The sequence below is a fragment of the Rhea pennata genome, chromosome 1, assembly GCF_028389875.1.
Source record: "Rhea pennata isolate bPtePen1 chromosome 1, bPtePen1.pri, whole genome shotgun sequence".
NCBI lineage: Eukaryota > Metazoa > Chordata > Aves > Rheiformes > Rheidae > Rhea > Rhea pennata.
In genome coordinates this window covers 71,222,880-71,244,395 of record NC_084663.1, presented here as the reverse complement: position 1 = coordinate 71,244,395, position 21,516 = coordinate 71,222,880, and the positions used below count along the sequence as shown (strand labels likewise).

Here is a 21,516-nt window from a genome sequence, read left to right as displayed (position 1 = left end):
ATAAATGACTTTCAATCACTACAGACCTGAATTATTTTCGAAGTGGCGATGCAGTGATGACAGCTTCTGCACTTTCCGGAGTTATCCAGAAATAAATCAACTAAATAACTCCCCTGTTTCTTCTTCCTCTTCTATTTTTTATTTAGACCACCATATCAAGTGGTGCATTTCAATAGACATAGAGGTATTTCTGTGCTGGAGACACGGATCTACAGAGGCTGCTCATTCAGCAGTCTATTCCAGTTTATAAAAGTACGAGTGATAGGGAGTTTCCTCCGCAGATTTTTCCCCCATATATCCTCTGACAAGGCCTGCATGTTTTCCAGGATGGCCATATGCAACTTGGTGTCCTCAGCTTTCACAAGTTTCACAAAATCTATGGAAAGCTGACTTTGGTCCGTCACATTGAGCGGTTCGCTCACAGACTTACTGACCGTTACATGGAGGTTGGCACCGTTGAAGTAGTGCATTTGGAGGAGGAAGATCCCCGTAACCTGAGTGGTAACTGGAGTCAGGGCAAGAGTCCAGTCGGACTTCCAGAGGCCATTCCAGCATCCCGAAGGCTGGTACTGATGAGCCTCGATGCAGGCCACAAAGATCTGCGTCTTCCTCGCGTTTTTTCGGAAGACACAGCAGTTGCCGGTGGGGAAGTGGCAGCTCACGTACTCCTTCAGGCCCTTGTGGAGGGCCCCTCTCTGCAGCTCCCCCTCATCGAGCAGCACGTCGTGGAGGCGGTACTCGCTGGCCACCCCGCTCAGGTGGTAAAACGCAAAAGACAGCTTGTCCTGAGGGTCAAAGAAGCGGTTTCCACCTAAATCGTTGTAACGGGTCACCAGCACGGTGTGCTCATTAATTTGGACTGGAGGGAAATGGTTTTTGCTGTGCCAGGCCCCGACACGGGCGGCCTCGCGCCTCAGCAGCTCCTCATCATGCACCAGCGCCCGGAGGTCCTGGACGACCTGGGCAAACTCCCCGGGAGGGGCCTGAAGCAGCAGGCTGCAAACCAGAGGTGCCTTTTCCAATGGCAGCAGGCCCTGCCCTGGGCGCATACCAGGGCTCCCCAAAGGGTGGGCAGACCAGGGTAGGGCACCTCGTGGCCACAAAAGTGGTGGGAAATGGCAACCAGGCAGCACAAGATGGTGGACGGGCAGTGCGAGATGGCAGCCAGGCAGCACAAGATGGCGGCTGGGCAGTGTAAGGTGGTGGCCAGGCAGCATGAGATGGTGGCTGGGCAGTGCGAGATGGTGGCCAGGCAGACAGCACGAGATGGTGGCCATTTGTGACCTCACAGCGGCGCGGAATAGAGCACCGGGGGGCCAGAGCCACGGGGGGGCAGCGGGAGCTGGGGGGCCAGGGCGGGGGGCGGGCACCGGGGCAAGGGGGCAGGGGGAAGGCCCCCCGCGGGGAACCGGAGCGAGCCGAGGTGATGTCCTGCCGCGCGCTGCCGACACCACCGCAGTGAGGGGACCGGAGCAGGCGATGAGGAGCCGCCATGGAAGAGAACAGATATCCGCCTCCTCAGCTTGCCTTCGCCCGACACTGCCGGGGCCGTGCGCCCGCCTGCCCCAAGGCCTGCGGCCACCCCACCAAGGAAGGGGCCCGGCAGCCTGAGCAGCCTGACTGTAGGGGCATGGAGCCGGGCGCTGCCGCCCTCTCGCCTCCTTGCTGCCGGCTCGCTGCTCCCGCAGTTCCTCCACCCACGCTTGGCCTCCCCAGCCAGCGTTTCCCTCCTTCCTTTGCACACCCTTCTTCACCTCTGGCTGCCCTAGTTTTTCCTTTACACCCTTCATCTTTCCCCATTTTGCCATCTTTGCCCTCAGAGTCTCCAGGTGCAGGGCAAAAACATTCTGCTGCATGCCGCAGAGCCTGCTGTATAATCAGAAATCAGAAGACAAGGAGGTTCAAGCATACGAGGAGAAAACGTACAAACCTTTTATTTTTATTTTTTTTTAATCACCCCTCGCCCCTCTCTCCCCCTGCACGCCGTTTTAAAAGGCACCAAAATGAGTCAGAAGTTTCCTTAACCTGATCTCTCTCGCACGTGGTTTTTGTCCATCATTCAGAATGAGTTCAGAAACGGGAAGATCGATTTAGACAGCACGATGAAACTGCTCAGTAAACTCCAAATCACTTTTGATTACATTCATGTAAAACATGTTTTTAAGGTGAGGAATATATAGATTAATCAATTAAGTACAGATAGAAAGCCAGTTGCACTAGGGCTTTATACCTGTGCTTTCTTTAATTTAAGGTTTTTAGAAGTGAATTTCATTCTAGTAGGTTGTGAAAAATTAGCAAATAATGTGCCTCATTCAGATCTTTTATTTCTGTATAAAATAGGTAACTGAGTGGTTGCATTAACACCATCTCTTTACCCTATCAAAATAGTATAGGATGATGGAAAATATGCAGGCCTTGATTGGCAACATTTTTGTAACAAGACCTCACTTGAGAAAACTGAAGCTTTTCTGGCTTCATCCCATGCAGCTGCGTCTGCCGCCTTCCTGGTGCTCGAATTATGCTCAAGCGAATGGGCCCTGTCTGATGCCGGTCAGAGCCATTTGAGTGACTTCCTAACTTCCCTCCTTTTCCCCACAGTCCTATAGCCAGGATATAATATGGCAATGTCTGATCTGCTTCCCCTTGGAGTCAATGTGACTCCAATATGCTTTTTCGTGTGATTTTGCACCCCTGGGATATATTGATGAGGCATGCCTGGAGGAGTGGGAATGCCACCCCAGCCCCTGAGGTAGGATGTGGCCTTGAGATCTGGCAACAGATTTCTATGTAGGTTACATTGTACAACTGGAAATTAGATTTACTAAATAGGCTAGTAAACTACCATTGGGTGAATATAGGCCCAGTGAGCAAACATAGCAAAATTGCCTTTGGACATACTGGGATTTTATGTTCTTCCAGTCCACTTTTGTGATTATTCAAAAGAAGATGTATGATTTTTATTTCTAGCTCATTTTTTGCCAAAAAAGGGGATATGTATATATATGTATGTGTATAGATATACACACATGCACACTCATATATCTATGTATGCATGTGTGTGTGCATATGTATATATATATGTATATATGTGTATATAGGTATATATATGTGTGTATATGTATATGTGTGTATATATATATGCACACACTTAAACAGTTTTCCTAAGGAAATGAAGCTATGTGCTATATATATATCTGCTTTCCTTGAGAAATGTTTAACCAGTTAGCTAATCTTGTCCAGGTTTAGTAGAGGAAATGAAGCTATGGACAGTGAGAAACTGTTAGACCGTGTCATGCTGATAGGCAGGCTGTAGAGCAAGGCATTAGTATTTCCCCATTCTGCCTTCGTCTCTGCCTTGTCCTGCCAAGGTAAAAATAGTTGTGTGGCTCAGTCCTTTTTAAATGTGGGGGCTGCTGCCTGTGATTTTTCTCAACATCTTGTGCTGCACAGAGAGAATTGCCAGCCTAAGAACTTGAAACTCTTTATCATTGCTTTCTGTATTTTCCACTGACTTTGCTTTCGGAGAGAAATTTTAGATGATCAGTTGTAGGTATAGAAGAGAATAATTATTTGAGGAACTGACCTGCATAGAACAAGTCTGATCTGATTATATTTAACAGTACAATGTACTTAACAGTATGAGCTACTTATTCTTAACAGTGCTGCTAACCAGTCTTTGCTTTTTGAGGGAGATTTGAGTATTTGGATTGTTTTTTTTTTGTCTGAAATTGTTCATCAAGATAATAGTACGTAAAAATGGTAAGCAATTTACTACCATCATTTTCACTAACTATACATTGATCTAAAAATCCATAAACATAGTTTTTAAAGAATTCACTTTTTTGTTTTGTTTATTCTATCTTAATTTCTTTTTCTGTAATTCTCATTTGGAAAATATCAAAATTAGAAAAAATTGATAAAAATAAGATTAATACAGATTTCACAACAAAAACTATATAGCAGCATTTTTTATATTTTTTTGAGCCCTACAACACTAATTTCAAAGCACCACTGGGTAGTAGCATTGTCTGCATTTCAGTAATGGGCAACGGAGATAGAAAATTTAATTTTTTGCCCAACTTCACTTGTGCCAATAACTAAGTAAAGGTCTCCTGAGTCCTGATATACTGATATACTACTTTAATTTCAGAATGAGTTGATATTTCTTTTTCTATTTCACAGACATGAGAAAATTTGCAGATTGTTAAAGACATTAAAAATAGATTGAAGATATCAACCTTAGACAGGGGATTTCTAAAGCAATAATGAAAATATATTATTAGTGTTTATATTGAATTATTTCTTGCTGATGATTTTAGTTAATATTGATCATTAAATTTCTCTTAAACAAACTCCAAGAAAATACCTAAATTAAATTAAATGATTAAATGATTTATAAAATTATTTGGTTAGAACTCCCCACGAAACTTACATTTGTTCTTGTTTTGGTGATCTAATATATTTTTACTTTTATAGTTGTATTCTTTCAGATGTCTGTTGCTGGGGACTATTCTGCACAGGAAGAATCTGATAATGTAGCATTACGCCTTTAGTCTGTATGGTGTCCCTTAAATTCCTGTTAGTCTAGTAGTAGACAAAAATCTACACCAAACAGCAGCCAGAACCCAAGTAAAATGTTTATGGAAATTCAGGATGGAGGAGAGAGCAGGCTGTTAACCACAGTAGGTGCTGTGTTATTAGGTGCTAAAATCTATCCTTTTTGGTAATCTCAGTTGAAGGAGACAGTGATGGTGAGTTCTGCTCCGCTTACAGGAATAACTGGTGGGACAATGGAATGGTGTTTATTTATGATCATTGCACATAATTTTGCGAGTAAATTCCCAAAGTCTGCCTTAATTTGGCATCTTTTAAGAACAAGACAAGCTACAGTGTTAGAAAATCTACATTTTGTATGCACAAATATCTATTTTGTATAGAAAATTTTAATGGATAAATAACACTGTCAAGTCTGAGGAAAAATGTACATGCCAGAAACAGTAACAAACTGTATTCTACTCAGCCTCTTTCACCCTTTTGATTTTTCTAGTAGCTTTTATACTCAAACACTGAAATTAATCAGTATGCTAACACTTTGTAAGCTGTATTTATGAAAACAAGCGTACATTTTAAGAATTCTGAATGTGCGAATAATTAGTAAGAGTTAGACATTCTGGTCTGTTAAGAATTCAGTGTAAAACCATAGGTTATTATAGAGTAGCTTTTCTCCAGACTTCAGATAGTGCTTCTTATTTGATCTATTGAAGGACTTGAATCTCATGATAATTGGGTCATCCTTATTTCTTTTTTTTATATTAGTGGTTACTGTATATTGTATGTAAATTTAGCTGAAAGTGTTTACAATATGATTTAAGTTTCAATTGGACTGATGTAATATGCTGTGGATTTTATTGTATTGAAAGGTATTTCAGTGCTGTATTAAATAAAGTTTTAATATTGCATATGCATTATATATATAAGAAGTACACTGTAATTGCTTAGATGCTAATTGTGTCATACAATGCATTCTAATTTATATAAAATATCTTAAACCACAAGGCAAATTTTAAAAATTGCATATAGGAGCTCTTTAGCTTTTATGATAAGTTTTAATGGACTGTTGTTCATCTGTCTTTGAATCTTTGCAGACCTTATACTGACTGTTTTGAGTTTTTTTTCAGAAAACAGTTGACAAACGGAAGGTACCAACTATCAACATAGAAGACTTCAGGGCAATCTATCGAACGATTGTACACAGACCTGAGTTTCACGAAGTTTTCTGCACTTATTCTCCAAATCACAAAATTCTAGCTGACACCGAGCTCATCACATTCCTCAAAAAAGAACAATTTGAAACAGAAGCCAATGAAACAACTGCCTTAGAAATTATTTCGAAGTATGAACCCATTGAAGAAGGTAAGTATCATTTAAGTATTTAATTTTAAGTTATTTATTGTGATTCTGTCAGCTACTGTGTTTTTTTTTGAATCATTTGATTATATAAATGGACATTTTAAAGAAAATTAATGTATAATATTGATTGTAAGCCACATATATAATTTTTTTTTTAATTCAGACCTTTAAATACTAGGGAAGTGGTAATGTAAAAAGCCATTATAAGCAGCATAAATTTGCACTGCATATTGCTCAGTGGTAGCACATTACTTCCAGATCAGTCATTCTTAGTCCTTGCTGCAGTAGATTGATCCAAAACCTACATGTGGATTGCTTCAAACAAAAGGCAAATTTTATAGAGTAGATGAGCTGATAGAAGCTGTACTAAATCTTAATGCCCACTAAGACATATGAATGGCCATTATTAGGAAATCAGACTGAATTTTTAGGCTTAACCAAATGTTTAAAAATCATTTTGCTTATTTAATTAAAGGAAATAAATGTGAAACTGTAAAGAAAAAGATAGAAATTGTGTTTTGTTAGCAAGCTGTCTGTTCAGCATAGGATGTTTGTCTTGGAAACTGAATGGCAGAAAATACACCTGTCTATTTTCAGAAGTATCAGTCATACTTTTTGCACTTGGTGTGTCTATGTTTGAGTGTTGTGAAAGTTTAAACGTAAGAATCCTCTAATTCACAGATGTTGCAGAAGGAAAAAAATGAAATATTGGATAGTTACTCTTGAGTATCCAGCCCTCAGCTGGATATCATTGGCAACAATATCCATGGTGCACTAAAATAGGCTGGCAAACATTGTGGATGCTCAGGGTGTTTGGTGGGCATGTGGTCTTGTTATTAATCTGTGCCATCATCTGGCAGCAGTCTACTGCTGCCATTATCCTTAATACTTGGGTTAAAGATATATTTATGTTCTCCTAAGCTAAAATGTCATATTCTTTCTGTTCTGTGATCAGCTTCTACAATTAGGCCTCTAAATACACACGTTTACTATGAAAGAATCATAGAATTTTTCAGATGGAAAGGGACCTCAGGCTAGTTCAGTCTTCTACTGAAAACAAGGTCAAAACTGATTCTTTTTTTCTCCCTCCTTTTACTCAGTCAGAAACGGTTGTGTTTCAGTTTATGACCACTGACTCTTTTCTTCCCATGATCCATCTCTGCAAAGAGCTTTCTTCTCTCCTTAATAATCCCCTAATAAATACTAGTAACACTACTACTATGTCCTCTCTAAGTCTTCTCTTCTCCAGGCTGAAGAAGCCCAGTTCTGTAATTGTCTCCTCACAGATCATGACCTCCTCCAGCCTTCTCTCAGACTTGCTCTGGTTACTCAACATCTTTCTTGTATTGAAAGGCCTCAAACTGGAAATGATGTGGTCTAGCAAGTACCAAGTAAAGGGTAATAATTAATTCCTCCAATTTACTGGCTGTTCTGTGAATTCTATCCGGTGTGCTATTAACATTCATCGCTGTCTGGGCCCACTGCTGTCTCATGTTTAGCCTACTGGTCTGCATGGCTCCCAGGTCCTTTTCAGCAGAGCTGCCTACCAGCCAGCCGGTCCCTAGCCTGTACCATTGCAGAGGATTCGTTCTTCCCAGATTAAGGACATTATATCCTTGTTTATTGATCCTTGTTGAATTCCATCAGGTTTCTGTCAGCCGATTCTTCTAGCCTGTCTAGGTCCTTGGCAGCCCTGACTTCAAGTGTATTGATTGAACCCCCAATATGGTATCATCTACAAGTTTCTTGAGGGTAAATTCCCTCTTACAGAATCACAGAACAGTGATTCTGCTCAAGCAGGATCAGCTAGAGCAAGTTGCCCAGGACTGTGTCAAGTCAGGCTGGTCAACCTGTTCCAGTGCTCACTGTTTTCACAGTGAAGAAGTTCAGATGCAATTTTCTGTGTTTCAGTTTGTGCCCATTACATTTTGTCCTGTTACCGGACACCACTGAGAAGAGTCTGACTCCCTATTCTTTACTCCCTTCCATCAGATATTTATAAACAGTGATAAGATTCCCCCCGAACCTTCTTTTCTTCTAGGCTAAACAGTCCCAGATCTCTCAGCATCTCTTCAGATGTCTCCAGTCACTTAATCATCTTTTTGGCATTCACTGGGCTTGCTCCAATAGATCAATATCTTTCTTGTACAGAGAGCCCAAAACTGGACACAGCACTCCAGACATGGACTCACTGGGGCTGAGTAGAGGGGAATGAACAACTTCCTCAACCTGCTGGCAACACTCTTCCTGGTGCAGCCCAATGTGCTGTTGGCCATCTTTGTCATGAGAGCACATTGCTGGCTCATGTTCAACTTGTCCACCAGGACTCCTCAGGTTCTTCTCTATAAAGGTGCTCTCCTGGTCAACCCCCAGCCTGGACAGGTACATGGAATTATTCTTCCCCAGGTGCAGAACTTGGCATTTGCCTCTGTTGGACTTCATAAGATTGCTGTTGGCCCATTTCTCCAGCTTTTCGAGGTCTCTCTGAATGGCAGTGCAAAATATCTTGTCTATCAGCTGCTCCTCCAAGTTTTGTATCACTTACAAACTTGCTGAGGATGCATTCAGTCCCATCATCCAAGTCTTTAATGAAGATATTAAATGGTATTGGCCTCAGTATCAACACATGGGGGACAGCACTAGTAACTGCCCTCCAACTGGATTTTGAGCTGCTGATCACAAACTTCTGAGCCCAGGAGTTCAGCTAATTTTCAGTCCACCTCACTGTCCACTTATCTAGCCTGTACTTCATCAGCCTAATCTATGAGGATGTTATAGGAGACAATGTCAAAACCCTTGCTAAAGTCAAGATAAACAACATCCACTGTTCTCCACTCATCCACCAAGCCAGTCATCTCACAGTAGGGGGTTATCATGTTGGTTAAGCATGATTTCCCCTTTGTAAATCTGTTCTGACTACTCCTGATCACCTTCTTGTCCTTCACATGTCTGGAAATGGTATGCAGAATAAGGTGCTCCATCACCTTCCCAGGGACAGAGGTGAGACTGGATGTGAGGTGAGGATCTGTTCCTCTAACTCATTCCTATTAAACAGGATAGAGCCCCAGATGGACCCTTGAGGAGCTCCATCTGTAACTGTAACAGGTAGAGTATGACCAGTTAATCACTATCCTTTGAGCCAGGTGTTCCAGCCAGTTTTTCAGCTAGCAGCCCATTCATCCAGACTGCAAAGTGATGATGTGGGTAAAAGGATGCTTTAGTAAGGGATGCTGAAAGCCTTGCTAAAGTTGAAGTAGACAACATCCACTGTTCTCTCCTCATCTGCAGATCTAGACATTTCATTGTGGAAAGAAATCAGGTTGGTCAAGCATGGTTTATCCATGGTAAATCCTTTCTCGCTACTACCTTCTTATCATGTGTCCAGAAATACCATCAAGAGTTATTGCACTATGGTTTTCCCAGGGGTGAAAGTGAAGCTAACCAAGTTGTAGTTCCTTGGATTGTCTTTACCCTTTTTGAAAATAGGTTCAATGTTTGTCTTTCTCTAGTCATTGGGACCTCCTCTGATTTCCAGTTTTGTAGATTACTTTTTTCATGCTGTTTTAATTTTATTATGCCCTAGTAAATCCATGGCATTTTTCTTGTTGCAGTAGATTGAAATTATCTAATCAGCTTGCACTGATAATTCAGACTGAAAACTGGAGCTCAAGCTGGGTTCTTCCTGGTTTCATGAACACTTTGCAGACCAAATATTTTTTCTAAACAGTGAGAGTTCTTTGCCCTATTGAGCCAGGCATAACTACAAAGCCCATCTTTTTTCCTGTGGAAGGGGTTTTCTGTGGCTGTAATTGGTTTATTTGGAGCATTTCCTGTTATATTTTGATGAGTGTTTAAATAAACATAATCAAAATAATATTCTGAGACTACTATGTGAAAAAGAAACATACACGTAGTACACTAAAAGTCTCATCTTATTAGTCATATATTTATTTTTTATTTCTGTGTTTTAATTTCTTTATTTCCACAGCAGTCTCCTTTCTCTTCTCCTGTGTATTCTCATCTCTTTTCTCTTTCATTTGTTTATCTCTTTCCCTTGTACTTCTATACCTTTTGTTCTCCAACTCTCTGTTGGTCATTGCAAACTATTTTTTACTTTATTTTCTGTAGGGTTCCTATCTGGCATTCTGCTTGTTTGCTCAATATATACTATTCTCCAAGTTTTTTGATTCACTTATTTAAAAAAAACAAACCAAAAAACAAGGGAGAGGTTAAGACTGATGTGTCTCCTTGACTTACTTATAGAAGAATCACTTCTGATGAAATGCAAGATCTTCATAAGTACCTGATTACCCTTTCTAATCATGTTGTAAGACATCAGAGATGAGTGGAAATTTGTTAAGTCTGTAGTATCAGTACACCAGCTATTGAGCGCTGTTTCAGGTTGTGATGTGACTTTTCTGCTGAGCTTCATTGAACATAAGTAGATGCAAAATTTGCAGCTAAGCTGAGAATGCAAACCAGAACTAACTGCAGTTTATTGGAAGCTGTTATTGTGTTCAATGGAAGCTGAAGATTGGATATTCAAATTGGTTAACTTTGTTTGTTTCCCAGTGTGTGGTATTGGGTGGGACTGATAACTGTTTGAGGAAAATCAGGGTTAAACCCAAGAAGGAAAAAGGCTTCATTTGGGAAGGTCTGGAAGGCCCTGGAAGGTCTATGTTGATCATTCCCTTAGAAAGAAGAAGCAGGATCTCTCTTTCTACAAGAAGGCATTTGTTATTTCATTAAGTGTTGCTCACTGTACAGCAATAGCTACAAAACATTTGATTCTATATACTACTTTTTGAGGTTGTCTTTCGAACTAGAACATATTTTGTTGAGTAAGTCCTACTTTTCTTGTTGAATCTATCCTACTCTTAATAAATGTGTTTATTAAGTAACTGTATATTAAGTTACTGGTTTAAAAGGGTTTTTTTTTGAATTATCTATTTTGATGAGAAAGTTAATAGCTATAAAGTGGTTAGGTACTCAGTAACCTCCGCTGAGTTAGAAAATACATTCATAAGTATCAGATAAAATTTCTACAGTTTAAATTTAATGTCTGTTTTAAATTCCAAATGCTAAGTCAAATTTTTGTTTGTTTCTTCGTCTATGAACAAATTGTTAATCTTCTGATTGGAATAATCTTACTGAATGAAATAATAGCTGTATTGTTAATGCTCCTTTGACTCTTACTCAGGAATAGTTAATGGAAAGTTGCAGATATGATTGACATGATCATTGATTCATATAGTGTAATAATAGATCATTTTGTGCAATTGTCATTCTGAATTTAGTATAAAATATTCTTCATCTGGATGATCTTTTAGACTCTTCTGCTAGCCTTGTCGTATACATTGCAGTGAGTTAAAAGGGCAGATTTTGACACTTTATTGAGCAGTTTGCAACTAATAAAAACCACAATCTGATAAGGTTGGTATGTCAAGATGAAGATAAAAACAATGACTAGATTTTTATATACGCACACAGCACTGACAAGTCAATCCATAACATTTAGTCCATTCATAGCATAACATTTGCATTCACAAGGAGAAGAATTTTCTTAGCTGTTGAGCTGGAAAACTCTGCATTAACTATCTGAGGATACTTTAGTTAGTTCAGGAAAAATACAGAATACATTGCTTTTCTATTTTTATTATACAGCTTAAAATGGAAAAATGCTACATATGCTTTTTTTTAATGCTAAAGCTTCCATTTTTGGCTGAAGGATCCATTTTTAGCAACTGATCATAAGACTGGTTAAGTGGGTAATACCTGACTGTTGTCTCTCAATAACATTCAAATATCAGTTTTGTTCAATGCTAACATTGTTGTCTCTTCATTTTATTATAAATTTCAAATAGAAATATTGACTCATTGAGATTAAAGAAAACATTTCATACTAACCAAATGCACTTTATCTTTTTTTTTATAAGTGTCCAGAATGTCTCTGGGAATAAAAAAAAAATATTTTTGGCATTTATGATCTTTTTAATTTGCTTTCCTGTGTGCATTTGTGTATATGACAGAGAAGGCTTGTGCTCATGAAGGAGACCTTTTGAGGCCATTCACCAATTTAAATCAAATTTGACATGGAAGAGGGAGGCTTCAGTCAGATTCTCAAAGATTTAATAAAAATCAAGTGAAATGAAAATACGATTAAAAAATCTTGACTAAGTGAATGACTGGACCCTGGCTTATGAAACATGAAAGAATTCAGATGGGAGAAGATGATGTAAATATCCAGTTTTAGGAAGTTTCATCACCAGAAGACAATCTCAACTCTATTCCAGTATGCAGCAGTATTAGTTGCAAATGTGAGTTAGGTGAAAAAGGCTCCTTAGACTGTAGGCTTAGAGAAAAGTAGTAATTATGCTCTCATTTTAGGAAGGTAAATATTTACTGTATTTATTGTTTGCTTATAATATGGAAGTTTTATTCTGATCTTACGCAATCTGAAGTTCCATCTTAGAACATTTCAGTCTTGAGACTAACACTATTAATTCATAATTTTAGTAATTATTTAAATATTCATGTAATGTGATAGAGAGTAACGTCTTATTCTGTGATTACAAGTATTTCTAGTGAGCTAAGCCCTAAATTCCCAGCAGACATATTTGTATCAATTTAAATATCTCCGTTGGCATTCTTCAGATTCTAAATTATAAATTTCTGTTGTTACTCTGCATGAAGATTCAGAAAAATATTTCAAACTCATTGACAATTTGTTGTTATAAAAATGTACTTTATTACAACAATTAAAGTGAAGAACCAGCTTTTAATTCTGATGTTGCCAATATTGTCTGCTACATTCTGTTAAAAAATAATTTCCCTTAATGTGTCTGTCCTAGTTCAGCTATAAAGGTTAGTTATTTCTTTGTTCTTTGTTCCGTATGTGAGAAATAAAAATGGTTATTTCACTTTCTGTACCAGAAACTGCACAAGAAACTTATGCCATAGTTAAAATATTCTCTAAGATAAAAAGTAATATTTTAGACATATTCTCCAAACATCTTCCTTATGAAAGCTGTCTTAGTTTCATTCTTTCTTTCCGTACAGAAAGAAAAATACTTTCAAAGAAGCTTCATGATAAAGAACTAGGAAAGCCATGATAAACAATTAGGAAAGCAGAAAGTAATAAACTCTAAAAACCATGGATATGTTATAAAGGTCTTCCAAATGGGTTATATCCATAATTCCTCTTTGAAATGTCAGTATCTGTGAATATGGCAGAGTTGGAATTTACATTAACTGGATGAATATGGGGAAAAAACCCACATTTTTTATCATAATTCTGTTTGGAAGAAAATAATATTATTAAATTTCATTACTGACTATCAAAAAAGAGGAGAACAGGAGAACTGCATTGAACTTTATAAACTACAGGAATATAGATAGAATTTGCTCCTTGTTTCTTCTTAAATGTCTGTAACAGCAAATAAACATACGCATACTAACTACTGTTAAAGAATCCTAATGGCGAAAGACTGAAGTTCCTCTAGGGAAGAAAGGCAAGGCCTCTGTGAAAACATCTTTTCTTTTCACTGTGGAATAGTTATGAAGGTGCATTCTCATTTCTTTTAATATAGGGGCAGAAAGTGTCTGTAAATGATCAGAAAATAGTATGATTGTGCTCTTCCTCAAAACATAAAATTCCTCAGAACATCTATTCCTAGCTAGCTTTTGGTATCTTCATCGGACATAAATAAGAGAGATTTCTAAAAAAACTAAGTAAGTTTTCTGCACTGGAGGAGAAGAGTTAATGAATAGTAACAGTAATAAAATAAGTAAATAAAAAAACAAATCAAGTGTTCCTTTATCTTAAACTCTCAAAGCTATGACATCTTCTACCAAGTATAAGATTTTCTCTGAAATCTTATTTAAGCAGATGCTGTGCCATTTATGTTCATGTGATGCTCTTTTGCATATCTCAATTCATAGAACTGCACATGTTCCCAAAATGGTTTGGTGCAAAATCTTTTCCTTATTACAGATAGATCTTAAAATTTTATAAAGTTGCTTAGAGTTTTAGTAATTCTCCAGAAACATGATGGTGGTTTTAGTTATGTGCAGTTCAAGGACAGCAGCTGCAGATCCCTTAGAAACAAGCTGTAAAACAATGTAATGCAAGGCCGTGGGTCTGTAATAAGCTGTATAAAAATAAAGTATTTTTAGTCAGTTGATTAGCAGCATTAATTGAAATTTTACTGAAGCCAAATAATTTACATATTGACTAACAGAGCAGCACAAATTTACCTTGTTTTCACATTTAGGGGTTTATAGTCATGAGTGTATTTGTATCAACAAAAGTTCCCTTCATGAGAATATTGTAACCATCTTTTATTAATGACAAATGTCTATTAAATAATAAAAAACAATTCAGAAAATAACAATTAAAAACTTAGAAAGTCAGTGTTGTTCATTAATTTAAAAGATAAATATAAAAAGGTTCATGTAAGAATGGCTAGTAAATTAAAAAAAAAAGCAAAGTAAGTAGTTACTGGCCCAACTGTGATTCCACAGAGGCCAATATAGGATGTGAAAAAATTAAATAATCAGGAATGAAAAGCAGATACTATTGGTGGAAAGTCTTCTTTTAAAAGGCCTGAAGTCAACAACTCATGTAATTCGTTATAGGTAACACAAGCAGGATAAAAATACTCTGTTCTGAGCAACATGTAAAGCATTAAAACCATTTTTAAAGATCCAGAAAGTATAAACTTAATCCTACTGCTAAAATATAACATGACTGTGTGGATAAATCAATAGACAAAGTACTAAACAAGATGCAATTATCAAGGGATGTTAGGTTAACAATAGGTCATTCTGCAAGTATGTTCATTAAAAAGAAAAACGGGAAACTCTCAGTCCACTACTGAGGCATGATCAGGTGGCTAACATTATTAATGAGACCAGAGTATGATTTCAGTCAAAAATATGGAAAGAACAGGGTAAGACATTCTTAATGACTTAAATATTTTCAGATCAATGAGGACAGGTTGAGTAATCCGTGAGTTCTTAAAATTTACTTTAGCAAGCTCAGCTAATACAGATTATTTTTGACAACTCATGAAAAATGCACGATGGATTGAAAGACTAGAAAAGGTCAAATGTAGCACCTATTTTAAAAAGGGAAAATCCAGGGGACTAGATACTAGTCAGGTCTCAGAAGAATACTGGAAAAACATAATAAATATATAATCAGCCATCAAGGTAATAGAGAAGAGTAGCAGTCAGTTCCTCTTTTTCATGAAGAAATTGTATCTAGTTTTCTTCAACAGGAGAATAACAGACTAGGCAGGAGAAAATCACTTTGTACGTAGATGCTAAAAAGGTCCTTAGCATTCTCTTGCATTTGCATAAGCATATTTAGGAGGCAGGCAAAATAAGTAGATTGTAGATACAAAACTCATTGGAAAAGTACTCTGAGAAGTTAATCATCAATAGTTTAGAATCAAAATGGAAGGCTACGTGAACTTGAACTTTCACTGAGCACTGTCTTGGGACCTAGACTTCAATAATGTCATTGATGAACTGGATGACAGAATAGGAAGTTATCTTATTAATTTAGGTTTGATAGCGGTAGGGAAGAACTTCAAGTATATTAGGGAACAAAATTATCTTGGCAAATTGGAGAAATGATATAGAAAACAAGGATGTAGTTCCATAAGGAAAAGTCCTATATTCCATTTAGGGACATCACACATCAAGAAGGATGTTGACTAATTGGAAAGGGTCAGAGTAATACAATGAAAGAAAGAAATCTAAGAAAATCTAATCTAAGCAGAAAGATGGAATGAATTGCATGTTTCTCAGTGGGCTCAGGGGAGGTGTAACAGCAGTCTTCATGTGCATAAGAGACTGAAAAAAGAAGAGAAATAGTACAAAATACAACCAACAATGCACAGCTAGGAAGATTCAGGGTAAACGTTAGGGAAAACTCTAACAAAGGTTACTTGGGCATTGAAACGGTTTTTCTAGAAAGCATACGGATTCTTCATTGATGGAGGTCTTTAAGAGTAATTTGGACAGAAATTTGTTAGGAATAGCATTTGTGTGGTTAAAGAGAACAGTGAATGTGTGGCTACCTCTAAAAGGCCTCCACCGCTACTTTTCGATTTCTATTTAGTATTTTGAAACATTGTGAAATTTCCTAGTTCAAAAAACTGTACAATTTAGAAATAATTATTTTCTTTCTGTTGTCTTCATCAGAATGATTTTAATGACTTCTTATTCAGATATAAAACTTTTAGTCAGTAGACATATTGAAGATTGATTATTGCAAGTCTACTCTGTAAATTGTGATTCTTATAAATGTATTGAGAATTAACAAGTCAGATAAGGATTTGAGGGTTTTTGGCAAGGCTGACCTCTTTAAGTCGTTGTTACCATAAAATAACCTTTGATTACTTACTGCTTAAATATCCCCATCCTGCTATGCTGACAAAAATAACTACTTCACGAGAAGATTACATTGCAACAAAAAATGGGCAAAATCCCTGACTAATTCATACTAGGTTATGTTTCAAAGCAAAGATGACTTCTGAAATTATATCATTTATAGAATTAAAACTTTTGAAGCACGACACTGGAGCAGCAGTTGGCAGTATAATGGATCTATTTGTCATTAAATCAGTTAAAAACAAAACAAATGGGACAAGTATCACGGGTATGATGGCAATTAGCACATTTTGTTATAGAGACGGTAATACAATAAGCTTAATTAGCAATTCATCTTTATAGGCAGTCATTTATTTTGCCAAGATGCTATTTTAACTTCAAATAATTCTAATTTAAATAATATTTCATCACTATCTGTTTGGGATTTTCTGCCATTGAGGAAGATATTTGGTAGTAGGAATCATAGTTTCTGCAAGATTATTTTGCCAGTCTTGACCTTTTGACGAATAATTCCTGTTCTCTCTACAGAGGAAGAAAAATTCTTTTGGGGAATTGACTGGCATGTTATTTTCCAAAAATAAACAACAGCAAATATTTTCCTTTATATTTAAGTAGAACTACTGTAGGCTTTTCTTCTTGATATTCATAAAAGAATAAAAACATCAGAGCACATTCATATACTTCCTCTCGTAATTTTGAACCTCATCTGCTCCAGAACTGCACATATTTAGCACTTCTGTTTATACTGTTTTGTATTAATTTAAAAATTGCAGGAAATAGTTATGCTCCATTAATAATGTTTAGAATTAGTTAAATTATGGAAAGTATACAGACATAACCATCAGTTTAGATTTACACAGGAATTTTTTTACTTTCTTTTTTTGTTCAGTGAGGAAAAGAAGGCAGATGTCATTTGAAGGATTTATAAGATACTTGAACTCGGAAGACTGTTCGATATTTAAGAAAGATCACAAGACTGTCTACCAAGATATGAACCGGCCATTATGTGATTATTTTATTTCATCTTCTCACAACACCTATTTGATATCAGATCAATTAATAGGGCCCAGTCATTTATGGGGATATGCCAGGTATTTAAATACTTTTAAAAAATTGTAAATATTCTTTAGCTTTTTTGATAAATACTACCTCATATGTAATGCTGTTTGGCAGTAAGGGACAAAAACATCGCAGATACAAGTGGAAAATGTGAGAGTGGTATTTTATTTTGTGTGTACACATTTTAATATATTAGCCAAACCATCTGTTCTTAGTCTGAAAATGATCTATTTTTTCACTTGCGTCACATAAAATCTACCTTGCAGCAAATAACATCTATAGTATGCTGTACAGTAGATAATTAAATCAGGTTTTAATTTCAACAAGGCATGCAAAAATAAACAACTCTCTGGAATAAATGTAAGATTTCTGGGCCAGCTCTCTTCTGATCTATATCTTTATACAGCACATAGAGGCCCATGATGAGGCCCAGGATGGCGGAGTATGTCAAGGATATCTGAGAACAGTGTGTGTTGTGATGCAATCAATACAGAAGGAGAAAAATAAAGAGTTACATGGGCACAGTGGAGGGTGGAGGGAGAAGAAACTTTATATTTGAATGTGCAGCATATGAGTCCAAGAGCAGAGGGAAACCTGAATGCTTTATTTCCAAAAAGCTTTGAGAAATGAGCAGGGAAAGGAGGAAAATTGATTATGTAGTAAAGTCAATAGAGACAGAGACAGAAATTTGCTCTCTGTATGTTCTGTAATGACTTGCAACAATCAAGAATGCTATGAATCCTTTTCTAACAATATTAAAAACGGTATGTGGTAAATACTGCATAACTTAAAATAATTGCAAATATCTTATAAAAACCTCTTCTCTTTCTGCTTAGTTATTATTGGTGCAAAGGAAATACAAAATGATAAAATAAGAACATATTCAGCTAGAAGTCTCTAAAGATACTGTTAGCATGTAAAGGACAGGTTGGTAATTAGATAAAACAGTCTACAAAAACATTTAAATTAGTAGCAAAACAAATGCTAGAAACTTAGACATTCAAGAGGTACCACTAACTTATTAAAACTACAAACAGAGTAAATTTAGGGCAACCATTTATAGAAATAAGATGGGGGAGAACAATTAAATTATGTAAAAGAAAAAAAAGAACAAGCATTACTTTACTTTCTAAGTGGGATGCTGATGCTTTTAAGGATAATGGTTTTTCAAATATTGACCCAATCCTAAAATAATAATAATGATAAAAAACCTTCAAACATTTTTACTTCTATTTTAAGAAACCATCTGCCAGCATTCCAAAATTGTTTTCTTTAAAACTTTGACTCTCATTTTTAATCTGTTAATGAAGGATATTCACGTAATATGCCTTCCTCCTCAATGCTCTAATAAAGTTTATTACCTAACACGCCTAAGATAAACAACAGAAAATAAAGTTCTGTTTCATATCTGTATAATTTGATAGGACTTATTTTTCTTTTGTGATGATAGGCTATTTTTTTGTAATTATTCAGCAGGCATATAATCAGAAATACAACAACATATATAAGAAAGTGTGGTATCTTCCTTTGACTGTAAAATTGTTTCTCCTGTTCTTTTGAAGTGCTCTGTTAAAAGGATGTCGTTGCCTGGAAATTGACTGCTGGGATGGCTCACATAATGAACCTGTTGTGTATCATGGTCACACTTTAACAAGCAAAATTACATTTAGTTCTGTAATTCATGTGATAGACAAATACGCATTTGCGGTAAGTATATATGTATATTTATAGATCTGCTGAAATGCTATGATGGCTTTAACAAAGTCCTTGGATATGCATGTTGTCTAAGTTTCTCCAGGGGAAAAAGAAAATGAACTGAAACATTACAGGGTTACGAAGATGATCAGAGGACAGGAGCATCTCTCCTACGAGTAACGGCTGCAAGAGCTGGGCCTGTTTAGCCTGGAGAAGAGAAGACTTAGGGGGGATCTTAGCAGTGTCTATAAGTACCTGAAGGGAGGATGTCAGGGGATGGGACTACACTCTTCTCAGCTGTGCCATGTGAAAGGACAAGAGGCAATGGGCACAAACTGAACCACAGGAAGTTCCGCCTGAAGGTGAGGGGGAATTTCTTCACTGTGAGAGTGACAGAGCACTGGACCAGGCTGCCCAGAGAGGTTGTGGAGTCTCCTTCTCTGGAGATCTTCAAAGCCCGCCTGGATGCAACCCTGTCTAACATGCTCTAGGTGACCCTGCAGGGGAGGCTGGACTATGTGATCTCCAGAGGTCCCTTCCAACCTTACTGATTCTGTGATTCTGTAATACTTGTGGCAGTGGGCACTGTTGAAATAAATTAGGAGAAAACTTTACCACCTGTTTTTAGTGTGTACCTTTTAAATGAGTAGTAAACTTATTTGCTGATATTGATTGTAAATTAAACTTGAGGTAGTCCATTCAGTTCTTACTCAACTTGCTAGGTAGAATTCTCACTTGAGGTCATCTGAAGAAGGACTGTATATGAACTAACAAACTACTTCAGTATAGTTTAGTGTTTTGCTTCTTTTATTTATTTATTTATTACTTCTGTTGCTACTGTTCTGTCTAATGTTCTGTGTTTCTATTTGCAAAATGTAGAGGGGATAAAAGGTTAGATTATAGCTGACTTTGAGTCTTACTCTGTTTAACGTGTCCTCTTTTTAAGTATCTTTACCACTTTGAATTCAAGGCCTGATAAAGGTTTCCATCTACTGTTATCTTTTTGTTAGATGACTCATTAAAGCAATGTCCCTTCTGCCTATCTCTGGCAAAACAGTGAAAGCTGGATATCTTTTGGCACTGTTTCAGTCTTTTATATAGGTTTCTGGCAAAACTCCTGCCTGAAGGATAAGTCCCGAAAGACTTATGATAATCCTTAGATTCAGGCCAGTTTTGCTTTATATGCATGCATATATACACACATACTGATTATATGGGTTTATATATGTGTGTGTATAAATATATAAAAAATACACACACACACACACGCACACACACAGAGCCTTCTCAGAGTTAAGCACAGCTATATTTTTGTTTTCTATATAAAATTAAATTAGTCCAATTTTAGAAAACAATAAAAGCAAAAATATGATTTTATTTTGCTGTTATACATGATGCATTAGATGCAACTCATTTGTCTTTGCTATTACACAGGATATTATACACTACTATAATACAATTTTCATTTAACAGGCATAAGGTGTAGAAAAAAATCATAAAAAAATAAGTAATAATTCCAGTTACTTGTCCATCTAGGCTAAAATCCTGTTTCTCATAGTGGCCAATAGCTAATTCTTAGTGGAAAAGTGTAAGAATCAAGGTAAATATAAAGTGTCACTTTACCTGGAAATCAGCAGTTTAGGTACTGCCCAAGTAAAGATTTAATTTGGACTATTTGTTTTTAATAGTCACTAGTGTTACTGGTAACATAGGAAGATTATTTCCACAGTCTAAATGGGCATCTCCATTTTGGAGCTATTTCTTTAAAGTTTACTAGATTTCTCAAATTTCATCTCTCTTGCTTGAGTGCTGTGATGAATAAGGAGTAAAAACTATGCATTGCTTGCTCATGTGAGGACTGTGATTTCTGACAAAAATTTTAAGAGTACTGTAAACCTAAAATATAGCCAATTGGAAATGCTCACATTTTAAAACAAAAAACATTTAATTCTGGGTTCTTTGGTCAACTGCGGTTGTATAATCAGATTTTACCTTTAGAAACAAAAAATATTTTCCCTCTTTTCACAGTAGACCAGTATAAACAAAGAGGGAAATTTTCTATACTCAAAACAAAGGAAAAGCTCTTCAAAAAAGAGAAATATTTTAAATCCATTTCACTTTCAGTAAACTGGTGGCTACGAGTAACATTTAGCTGAAAGCCAATTTTGCTTTGGTTTTCATGTGTTTTCATTGTCCTTAAAATGGATTCTAGCTGCTATAGGAGCTATGACTTAAATATGTGAGAGGTAAATCCTGATTGGATCAAATTTTGTTTCTTCCTATATAAACATGAAAACAGCAACTATTATGATTTCTCTTTTCCTTTTTCTTTGTTTCCCTTCATAAAATTCCTTTTCACAAAACATGCTTATTCTTTCTAAAAGAAGTTCATGTACCCTATGAGATAATTCCTTGTGGGGATTACTTAGTCAATAGAATCATAAAAGCAGT

The 21,516-nt window shown here is 36.7% G+C and overlaps 2 protein-coding genes across 2 annotated transcripts in view; one reads left to right on the top strand and one right to left on the bottom strand.

The window, feature by feature from the left end:
* Positions 1-209: 209 nt before the first annotated feature.
* On the bottom strand, positions 210-1,049 carry CAPZA3 (capping actin protein of muscle Z-line subunit alpha 3). The gene has a single exon (XM_062568085.1). It carries the CDS (start codon positions 1,047-1,049, stop codon positions 210-212), a length of 840 nt encoding a protein of 279 aa, XP_062424069.1.
* A 443-nt stretch (positions 1,050-1,492) lies between these two features.
* PLCZ1 (phospholipase C zeta 1) overlaps positions 1,493-21,516 on the top strand; it is a 57,313-nt gene continuing 37,289 nt past the window's right edge. Inside the window, exons 1-5 of the mRNA XM_062591269.1 lie at positions 1,493-1,506; positions 2,042-2,165; positions 5,679-5,913; positions 17,201-17,402; positions 18,933-19,077. Of these exons, the coding sequence (XP_062447253.1) occupies positions 1,493-1,506; positions 2,042-2,165; positions 5,679-5,913; positions 17,201-17,402; positions 18,933-19,077 (720 nt within the window). The remainder of the gene's footprint in view (positions 1,507-2,041; positions 2,166-5,678; positions 5,914-17,200; positions 17,403-18,932; positions 19,078-21,516) is intronic.

Coding starts and splice junctions, on each gene's coding strand:
- CAPZA3 (XM_062568085.1), bottom strand. CDS start 1,049: ATGCGCCCAGGGCAGGGCCTGCTGCCATTGGAAAAGGCACCTCTGGTT.